We start from the raw sequence: 11,228 nt of genomic DNA, 5'->3' as shown, positions 1-11,228 counted from the left end.
CTTTCCAACTCACCTCTCTCTCTCTCCAAATCACCCCTCTCTCTCTCCAACTCACCTTCATCTTCTCCGATTGAAGTCGCCGGCCGGAGATTTTTCCAGCCGGCGACTTCCCCAAAAAAAAAAAAAAAAAAAAAATTTCTCTCATCTCTCTCTCTCTCTCTCTAAAAATCCGGCGAAGGGGGTTTCCCTTCGCCGGAGCCGTGAACAGACCAATCTGGTCTGTTCACGGCAGACCTTCAAAGGAAGATGTTGACCACCTAAGAAAAAAGCAAAGAAAAGCAAGTGAAACAGATACTACTAGAATAGTAGATAGAGAGAGAAGCAGTGAGTAGAGAGAGTAGAGAGAGAGAGGAGAGGAGAGAGAGAGAGATGTTATCACTAAAGCTGTTTCGTTCTTTGGTTCTAGGAGAACCCATTAACACAATTAACAACATTGACAGCAGTAGCCACAATAAGTCAAAAACCCCAGTTCTCATTTTCACTCCAACAAAAGAAATCATCAAAGATACAACCAGATTAGCAACCATTGCTAGAGAAATTGGAATGGATTTATACCCAAATCCATCACTCTCTCATATCATCTTCTCTTGGCCTACTTCTTCATCATCATCACTTATTACATTAGGAGATTGCATATCCAAACATGGCGTTAACATTTGGTTTGGTCAGATGTGATAGAGATTAATTTTGTCTGTGGAATTTGATTGACGACTCTAGTGTTTTGAATTCCCAATCGCATTTTGGTTCATTCCCGTGGACCAAACACAATATTGGTATGTGATTCGTTATTCCATTCCCGTACTAGGGTTTCAAAAGATGGGGAGATTAGCATTTCAGATATCAAGGGGTGAGTTGAAATTCACAAAAACAACTAGAACAGAAAATCTTAACCTAACACAAAATTTCCTAATCTGAAATCTAATAGAAAAGTTTATAGCAAAGATCAAAATATGAAGGGTCTCAAATAAAATTTCAAGATCTGATTTAACATTTCTTAAAAAAAAAAAAAAAAAAGACCTTGCGATAAGTAGTGCCGTCTTCTTCGACGATCCAACCATCTTCATCACACAGAGCTTTTAAAACTTCATTATTATCGCAGTGTTTTGGAAGTTTATAGTTACCGTAAGTTCTTAATCCGCCATAGATCTTAGAAGCTATAGCTCTTCTTCTTCTCTCTCTTCTCTTGTTATTTTCTCTCTCCTTCCAAGTTGGTAACCTCCCTGATGAACTACCACGACCACCACCCCCTTCGCCGGATTTAGAGAGAGAGAGAGAGATGAGAGAAATTTTTTTTTTTTTTTTGGGAAGTCGCCTGCCGGAAATTTTTCCGGCCGGCGACTTCAATCGGAGAAGATGAAGGTGAGTTGGAGAGAAAGAGAGGGGTGAGTTGGAGAGAGAGAGAGAGAGGGGTGAGTTGGAGAGAGAGAGAGAGAGGGGTGAGTTGGAGAGAGAGAGAGAGAGAGGTGAGGTGGGAAGAAGAGAGAGGTGAGTTGGAAAGAGAGAGAGGGGTGAGTTGTAGAGAGAGATGAAGTGGAGAGAGAGAGGGGTGAGGTGGAAATAACTTTTTTTAAATGTTTTAAATTTAGAATTAAGAAGGGTAGTAATGACATTTACTTGAAAAAAGGGGGTCATATTTAAATTTACGAAAAAAAAGGGGGCCATAAAGGAAGCTGGTCACAAAGTAGGGGGCCATATAGGAATTAACTCAAAAAAAAAATGTAGCTGACTTAATTAAATAATTTAATTGGTTTCTTATTATTTTTTGAGATTTGAGACTTTAAAAAGATAAATTTTAATGGTTATATAATGCATTTGAAAATTATTGTTCAAAATATTTTTCTAGTGAAAGATTATGTAAGTAAAACATTTAATTAATCATATTGGACTTACTTATATAAAATTGATATGAACAAAAAAGCGGTTTAATCCATTTGACTGTCCTTTTTCAAAACTAAAGTTAATTTTTATTATATAACGATTGTCATCCTATATATACAGAAAATGTTAGATAAATAGATAATAATTCAAATGACATTGTAACGTATTTCGAATGCTTATTTACTAATTATTAACCGTCAAGATGTGCAGTACATCATAAATGGACGGTAACTATCAAAATTTTTTTTAGAATTTTAAAGCTTGTTTAGAGCATCTCCAATGCAACACTCAACTTACAAAACTCAATTTGACACATAGGACTACTTGAGTTTTTGACAAAAAACACTCTCCAATGCAACACTCAACTAGAATCTTAATATGATGTGGCAACAATAAATTTTGAGATACTCAAAAGAAAACTCAACAATTGAGTTTTCTTTTGAGTATCTCAACATTTATTGTTGTATCTCAATTGGTCCACATCAACATTTTATATATTAAAATAGAACCAAAAGCAAATCTAAAGTAAATGATGAGTTTTTTTAAGTGTTGCATTGGAGATGAATTTTGAATTGAGTATCTCAATAGTGCAACTTAGGAAAGAGAAACTCAACTCATACTTGACACATTGGATTAATTGAGTTTTTGTTGAGTTTTGCATTGGAGATGCTCTTATGTAAGATGTTAAGGAAACAACATATTTGATATACCGGAAAAAAAACAGATATTCAAACTTATGAATAATACAAGAAAGAGAATATTAGTTGGTTATAGTTGATGGTTATTAATTTAATCAAAAGTTGCAGCAATTATTATTTAGCTCTAGTTCTTCACTGCTTAGTGGAGTTGGTTTCTCAAAAAAGACATTGTAGACTATGAGAATTAACCCTAAAAGTGTGATGAACAAATAACTTCTAATTGTAATTTTACACATATTGAACTAAGGGCTTTATATAGGAATATTCTAAGTTTAAGAGTTTCGTCAAACAAAATGTTATGATATCACATTAGTTCTTATGACTATTTCCTCAAACTCCTGTAAAATTCAAAAATGTTTATATATTATCTATAGGATACAAAACTGAGATAGTAGTTTGTATTTTTCTCACAAAATTATGGTACGTCCTGTCAGTATTCGACCGCTGACGTGATTCGGCCTGATTTTTGAGATACAAAGTGAAAAACTCTCTCTCTAAATATAGACCGACCATGTCACTCGACCGAGATCCATCCGGGAGTTGGTCAGACAATACCATCACTGTTATTTTTCCGGAGCAAGTGTTAATGGATGGAAGTTCAACCTCACCAAAACAAAGTATGTGTGAAGTATCCCCATCATATAAAGCTAAAGTGTGAAGTAGTAAAGAAGAACATTTCCACTCAACCATCCAGAAATTGAAAATTTTAAAGCGTGTAGATTGGAAGCAACGATATACTTTTAGGGTTTATTTAGGCACAGAAAAATAGGTATGAAGGTTGGAAATACGCAATAAGGACAAGAGTTAATGAAAACCTCTCAGATATTCAAACTTTCTGAGAGAATGGCAAGGTAGTCAGTTCAACAAAAAAAAAAAAAAAGAATGGCAAGGTAGTCATTATATATTTCAAATATCTGATGTCATGAATAGACATCTCCTTGTGATAGGACATTGCAACCGCACTATATACGCTTTAAATTAACCCCATGATCACTTATCTCTTTTATTACTCTTCATCATTTTTTTCTCATAAGAATTACTAAGGGAACATATATATTTATTACTTCAAGAAAAATCAAAACATCCAAGCTTACCAAAATAAATTAGTAAGAGAAAAATAAGTTTATCTTTATATGTTGAGGTTGGCTTGTAGTCTACATGACTAATCTTTATTAGAGAACTTTCATCAAAAAAAAAAAAAACTTTATTAGAGAAAATTGTTGGGATCAACGCCAATTTGTCTCAGTCTGACTCGTCAAACTCAGACATCGAACACTCGACTGTGGTTGCCCCATTGGGCTCTTAACTTGAGAATCAAGAATCACTCAAATTCGATTTTCTAATGAATGAGAAATACAAGTTTAAGATTTGAATAAAAAATCAGTTAAATTGGGGACTAATCACCAAAGCATGACAATTAATTTAGGAATCGTATCTTAAAGAAGACAATGTGATCTCGCGCTCCACGTTGGTTCCACACACGAGGCATTTTTTGTTCGGGCGCGTTCTGGGCAACTTTCGAGAAGGTTCTCATTGCGTTCATCCAACGACTAGAGATCATTCGGATTCTGGATACTTTTCAGTTGATTTACTGATAAAAATCAAAGCAAGAAGCAGTTTCACTAGTAACTCGGTTAAGTGACTCGTTGAACTGGATACACATAAACAACGAAAATGACAACGAATTTTGTTTCGATTTATAAATTTTATCATACTTTCAACTTCTAGCAATAGTTCCAAAAACTACTTATTTAGACAAAACATGAAACACATAAAATCACAAAAAAAAAGGATAGCTTGATAGTCCTATAACTAGTACAAAATTAATGGATAAGTGAGATATAAAACTTTTGGAATAGATATATGTTTAAAGGCAATTCTTGACAAAATGACCTCTCAAAATGTTATAGCTAGTGTACAAGTTTATTTTTTGTTGAAGAAGCTAGTGTACAAATTAAACTACTATATGATATACTCTTGACATAAATGCTTTGGTTGGGATTGTAATCTTATAAAGATTTAAATTTTGTTATATTTTGTTTGTTATGAAAAAAATAAAATTTAAAGTAAAGAGATAAGATAGATTAGAGAAAGAGATAGAACACTAAAAGCTGTCAATTTTACTATATATTGATCATCATTTACTGCTTCTACCAACTTTAATTTGTACAAGTATGGCCTTCTTTTACATTTCTTTATTTTTAGTCACTCAATATTGTCATTGACGTTTGTGTCAAGTTCTATATGTCTTTACATGATTTCCATCAGATTCTTCTCTCTCTCTCTCTCATTTACTTTTTATTGATTGATTTTGATGTTCAAATACATCAAAATCTGATCAAAGTTCACTGCAAATGTAAGTCATATTAAATTTGTTTTCTAGAGAGAGGAAGTGAAAAAGAGAGAGAGAGAGAGGATGTCTCACTCTCACAGTAAAGTACTGTGGGAGGTTAAAAGAGTGTCTTTATTGATTTATTAATGTGTTGAGTTGTTAGATTTTCCCGCGGGGCTTACGTTTGCGTATTACAAGTTAGAAAGTCATTGATCGTCTCTCTCTCTCTCTCTCCCCCCCTGTGGTTAGCCAGATTATTTACTCTGATTAAATTCAGTCACTCTGACTTACTCCATCATAATCCTGACATTATATATAAATCAAGGGAGGTTTTCTACGTGCACACAAGTGGGCTTCAATGGAAAGTTACTTCCAACAGTCCAATGTCCCGTCCTAACACATGAAGGGAAGTCGGGGAACTACTAGGAGCCTGGGTACCCATGAGCTACTAGGGGAAAAAGTTTACCCAAACATGCAGTCAGAACGAACATAGGTTGTCTACTAGGCCTAGTTTATTAGTCATTAGTTAAAGGTCTTAGATATTTCAAACTTGTAAGATACTTCTAACGAGGCACGGGTTCTAGTTGCTCGCCCCATACGGTTTACGACCCAAGGTAGCTCGAGTTATATCTCGATCTCGAGGTAGACTTGACTTTGAGTCTGTCAGGTCAGTCTTGCCCGATCCGACAACGAGCCCCCGATCGGGTAAAGTCCGTTAGATAGGCTTCGCCCAATCCATCTTAATTTCTTTTTTTCAAAAACTTGTAAGTATTCGTAACAAATTTGATCATTTATGCACTTATATATATTTATGTCTCTTTGTTTTTATCTCAATTTGGATGAGATGTTGGAGACGAATTTTGGTGATTCTTACGAAACAAACTTTTTTGTTGTGAATAATTGTACTCCTTTTGGACTACAACTTTATGATAATTCCTTTTCCTATAATAAAACTTAAAGAATGAATTAAAAGTTTTTAAATTGAGTTTCATTCATTATAATATTTGATTATATGACACTAAATAATCTCATTTCTTGGTACACTCGTTCGTGAAAGACCACATGGTGCCTACAATTTTTTTTTCAATTTTGTCTTGCCTAAACCCCACTTCTATATTCGGTGCGTGGGAAAAAATGCAATTAGAAAGAATAACAATCCCTAATTTGGTTCTTAGTCATTGGGTTGAGGATTTTCCCTCAAAGAGAAATAACATTCCAATGTAATACCTGATACATTTTCATATACCACAAATATCATTAAGTAATGTGATTTTTGGTAACTGCATTCCCATTTGGCTCGTCAAAATTGGCTTTGGTAATTTGAGAGTTTAAATCTCCAAACACCAACCACACCTCAACCCAACGTCCCAACCTAATTTGCCTAAACCTAATTTGATCTCACACGTGTGAGAGGTTTGATCTCACACGTGTGAGAGGTGCATATTATATAAGTTTGAGATATAAGAGTCACCTTTTGAAAATTTTAATATGATATCAAGATATTCTTTTGACAAACTAAATACAAAAAGTTTGTGACGACAATAAAAACGAACGTGAGAGGAGTACAATTTTGAGAGATCAGTATCATTTAAAAAAAATTTAGAATGGTACCTAGACATTCTTTTGACAAATTAGACACAAAAAGTTTGTTACGACATTAGAAACGAATGGAGAAAAAAGAAAAAAAGAATATCAACAAGATCAATTAAAAAAATATACATGAAGCAAAAAAAGTTTGGACAGAGAGAACATGAATGAGATTTGTTGTTTTTGCTATAATTTAATGTTCTTCCTTATCTTCTTTTTCTTCTGAGTGAGGTGGATTTGCACAAAATTATGTACAAATATTTATCTTATAAAAGATTAACAAAAGGTTGTATGTGTGGGCATCAAACCCCAAAACCTTATCTGCCTAAACCCAATTTAATCTCACACCTGTGAGAGGTCTATTACTTGTATAATTTTGAGAGATTGGAATTATTTTTCGAAAAATTTAATATGATGTCTAGATATTCTTTTGACATACTAGACACAAAAAGTTTGCTACGACATTACAAATGAACGCAAAAAAAAGATGGAAGAATATCAACGAGATCAAATAAAAAGAATATATATGAAGTAAAAAAGTTTAGACCCATAATCTTAGAGAGAATATGAATGAGATTTGTTGTTATTGTTATTATTCTATTGTTCCTCCTTATCATCTTTTTCTTTTGAGTGAGGTGGATTTGTGCAAAATCATTCACACAAATTTATTTTACAAAAGATCAACAAGAAAACAATAAGTATCTTTGTATCTCCTCTTACCTTTCAAAAGCGAAAACTTATGTAAATTCTTACTTACCATATATACATAAAACTTAAGTAATGGATTGGATTTAAATCCTATATATGAATGAAAGTTGTGGTTTATCTCAAAAAAAAAAAGCACTCCTAGAATGTATCTGCATTTCATTCTTTTTTAGGGTGTATCGGGCCCGTCGTTCGCATGCCTAATATAAGATCTCGCGCCTGAACAAATAAATGAAAGCCCATTATATTTTACTGGCCCATTTGAAAAAGCCCAACTGAATTTTATGATTTCCCTCCATTTTTGTGGTGGGTTAATCGGAGCGGGAAAGGGTTTATAGTGATCGGATAATTTCATCTTGTCTGCGTTTCTGGTACGATCGACAATGGCTTCCTCTTCTTCTTCATCATCATCAACACTTGGTTACGAGATGCCATGGGTGGAGAAGTACAGACCTACTAAAGTTTCAGATGTTGTTGGTAATGAAGACGCCGTCTCAAGGCTTCAAATCATCGCTAGGGATGGAAACATGCCTAATCTCATCTTAGCTGTAAAAACCCTCTCTCTCTAAATCTACTATATGAAATCCAATACTTATACAGATTTTAGTTATTTTGACCATTTAAGATGAACTAGGGATATTTCATTGTTAGTTAATCTCATCACAGGTTCTTCTAGGGTTTGTTTTGATTATTTTTTCGCCACAGTGCTTGTGCTAGTGTTTTTTCTTAGCAAACATGGGGAGTTTTAAGTTTTCAGGATGTCATTTGTTCTGTGCCTATTACAATTTAGGGTTGTTTTGTTTTCCATCCCCAAATTCACTCCCCCATTGCTTACCCCAACATGTAGAAACTAGAAATGGGTCTTCTTGGGAGATCCTAGCCCATTAGTTTGGGAGTTTTTCTTTAAGGTGTAATAAGATTCACATCTTTTAGTTTATCTTGTTGAGGATTTACACGCGACATGGAGTGGGATAGAAATCACGTCTCTATTAAATACTGGATTGTAAAAATCTCGTATTTAGGTCGAAGAGCCATATGGTCTCGATGTGGGGTAGCTAACTTTGTTTGCCGACTTGCGTGGTGGTGAGCAACTCCGAAGTAATGTAGTTCTACCCATATAGCGTAGTAATATTTTGATTGAATGACACCATAGGTAAGAATTTCTACCAAGGGGGTTGACTATTCTAGTCAATAGATTGACCTCTACTAATTAGTGCAAAACTTAAAAAGTTGTGTAATAGGCCTCCCACTCCTAGTGAGCTCCAATACTTCGCATCGCAGCACGGAATAGCATGACTCTTCTTTAGTTTTCTTTGGCTTGGAACTTTTCAAATTCAACATAGGAAGAAAGTCTCAATCTTCCATCTTGTCTGGCCTTCTGTAGTATAATCTTTTAGGGTGCTGGTTACGCCTTCGAGGTCATGCAATTTCTATAGTTGTCAAATACGTAATTTCTTTGGCACTCAAGGGCATGTGCCATATTTTCGGTTCTCCAAAGTTAGTTACTCATGACAATGCCTTATGAGAATCCAAAATTTGCATAGAATATGATATTTACCATGTAGCTCGAGGAAGCAATGGATGATATGATCTTGTCATTTAGTGTTCAACAGTTTTACATCTAAATTTGGTCCTTTGAATTTCTATTACTGTGTGTTCTTTGATTCTTATTCTTTTGATACTATGGATAAGCGGACCAGTGATATTCCTTTCTGCGCAAATTCTAGACAGATAAACCCAAAGATCAGAGCCTCAGATAACTTAGGTTCTGTTTATATTCCCGACCTAAAGTCCACCGATTGGCAACCATAGTGATGTGAAGCAACTAAATTATTATCGGACTCAATTTTCGTTTTGATATAATGAGGTTTGGTTTGCCAGACAGATCAACTCACAGAATTGCAGGAAGAAAGAGAAGCACAATAAGATAGTTTGTTGTACCGATATTTTCTTTGTTTACTTACTTTTATGTTTTCATGTTATATAATATAGGGTCCCCCTGGAACCGGAAAAACTACAAGCATACTAGCCCTTGCCCACGAGCTCTTAGGTGCAAACTGTAAGGAGGCTGTTTTAGAGCTAAATGCATCAGATGACAGGTAACGGAAATTCTTCTCATTTTTGTTACTTCTACGGTCTATTATTTTTATCATGTTTATCTTGCAATTTTTCTGTTCAGGGGAATTGATGTCGTGAGGAACAAGATTAAGATGTTTGCTCAAAAGAAAGTAACCTTGCCTCCCGGGAGGCATAAAGTTATAATTTTGGATGAAGCTGACAGGTGATTACGAGTCCTAATTATTTATATCAATTGTATCAACTATATACAACATATTATTCAATGTGATTGTGGAAACATCATTATTTTCTTAATTAGATACATCATCCTGGATCCATAATCATATGTTTAAGATATCTGACTGTCTTGAATAAATTCAGCATGACATCAGGAGCACAACAAGCTTTAAGACGAACAATGGAAATCTACTCAAACTCCACTCGTTTTGCTCTTGCCTGCAATATGTCTTCTAAGATCATAGAACCTATCCAGAGTAGATGTGCGCTTGTGCGGTTTTCAAGATTATCAGACCAGGAAATCCTTGGCCGTCTTATGATAGTGGTTCAGGCTGAGAAGGTATTTACACTTTTCTTCTTCTATATCGCTTAGTAGTTCACATTTGAAATGCACAAAAAAAAGAGAAGGCTTTCCAAGATCCTTACATTACAATCAGAACAAGTCTCGACAAAGTTGTGAAGTATGTAATCTATTTTTGCATTTGAAAATTAAGGTCCCTTATGTGCCGGAAGGTCTTGAAGCAATCATTTTCACTGCTGATGGAGATATGAGGCAGGCGTTGAATAACTTGCAAGCTACGTATAGTGGGTTCCGGTTCGTCAATCAAGAGAATGTTTTTAAGGTTCGAATGTGTAAAATAACTCACATGTTTCTAAAATTGGGCAATCTGTATTCTTGTACTATCTGATCGTTCTCTTTTTTTCTCAGGTTTGTGACCAGCCCCACCCTTTACATGTGAAAAATATGGTCCGTAATGTACTTGAGGGAAAATTCGACGATGCATGTTCTGGTTTGAAGCAGCTCTATGACATGGGTTATTCCCCAACCGATGTGATAACAACTCTTTTTCGTATAATAAAAAACTACGATATGCCAGAGTATCTGAAATTGGAATTTCTCAAGGTACGAATATATCGTAGCAAGTGAAGTTCTCTCTCTCTCTTTATTATGTATCAACAACATCGTCATATTTTGAATCTTCTCTCTTAACGGGGTTTCAGGAGACTGGATTTGCTCATATGAGAATCTGTGATGGAGTTGGCTCGCTACTTCAACTATGTGGCCTGCTTGCCAAACTCTCTTTAGTTAGGGAAACAGCTAAAGCTGTGTAAGTAAATACTGACTCGATATAACTCGAATATCTAGGGGTTAATGTTATTTTATCTATGTTGGATACAATCTGACTTGCTTTTCTTTTGAAGGCAAGTTTTTTGTTAGTATGATCTTGTTAAAAAATTTTAGTGTATGATTTATGTTGGTATGATCTTGTTAACAATTATTAGTGTGTATGATTTTTGGTGGTATGATCTTGTTGACATTTTTGCAGATTTTAGTTCTTTCGCGTTTAATGGTTGAATCCATTTTTCTTAGTTGAATTTCCTGCAGCGTTTCATGTTTAGTTGTTCAGTTTTGGGGATATAGCAAATTGATTAAGATATAGGAAGGATTGTATTCTTGATCCAATAATTGATTTGAGTTAGATCCGTAACACTTTAACTCTTGTATCAGAAGTATCAATATTTTGACCTTTATGAACCAATAGTTAGGCTTGGACTAGGGCCTTGACAAGGCCCTATGGTTAGGTAACTGAGTGACTTGATGAACCAACTTTAGCCTGAAGCCACTCTTTTACCAATCCTGACAAGAGTAACCTCTTATTCTCAGCAAGGAGGTTAGTAACTTCATATATTACGTTGTTGTCTGTCTTAGACATGGGATTTTAGCCCGGTAG

The 11,228-nt window shown here is 34.8% G+C and overlaps 1 protein-coding gene across 2 annotated transcripts; it reads left to right on the top strand.

The window, feature by feature from the left end:
• The first annotated feature begins 7,433 nt into the window (after positions 1-7,433).
• RFC2 (replication factor C 2) lies at positions 7,434-10,822 on the top strand. 2 transcript variants are annotated; one of them, XR_015237235.1, is made up of 8 exons: positions 7,502-7,748; positions 9,193-9,299; positions 9,380-9,481; positions 9,640-9,835; positions 9,990-10,118; positions 10,205-10,399; positions 10,498-10,739; positions 10,780-10,822. XR_015237235.1 is itself a non-coding variant. In XM_086667505.1 (7 exons), exons 1-7 carry the CDS (start codon positions 7,584-7,586, stop codon positions 10,606-10,608), a joined length of 1,005 nt encoding a protein of 334 aa, XP_086523631.1. In that variant the 5' UTR covers positions 7,434-7,583; the 3' UTR covers positions 10,609-10,814. The 2 variants fall into 2 exon arrangements, 1 of the variants encoding a protein (XP_086523631.1); XM_086667505.1 differs by having other exon boundaries at positions 7,434-7,748; positions 10,498-10,814.
• The last annotated feature ends 406 nt before the right edge of the window (positions 10,823-11,228 follow it).

The sequence above is a fragment of the Eschscholzia californica genome, unplaced genomic scaffold (genome assembly GCF_041429995.1).
Source record: "Eschscholzia californica isolate CP2 unplaced genomic scaffold, dmEscCali1.0.p SCAF_3, whole genome shotgun sequence".
Lineage (NCBI taxonomy): Eukaryota > Viridiplantae > Streptophyta > Magnoliopsida > Ranunculales > Papaveraceae > Eschscholzia > Eschscholzia californica.
Note: the sequence above shows the minus strand (reverse complement) of the source record. Positions and strands in the feature narration are given on the sequence as shown.

Coding starts and splice junctions, on each gene's coding strand:
- RFC2 (XM_086667505.1), top strand. CDS start 7,584: ATGGCTTCCTCTTCTTCTTCATCATCATCAACACTTGGTTACGAGATG. Junction 9,482..9,639: donor ATTTTGGATGAAGCTGACAG/GTGATTACGAGT, acceptor GAATAAATTCAG/CATGACATCAGGAGCACAAC. Junction 10,119..10,204: donor ATCAAGAGAATGTTTTTAAG/GTTCGAATGTGT, acceptor TTTTTTTCTCAG/GTTTGTGACCAGCCCCACCC.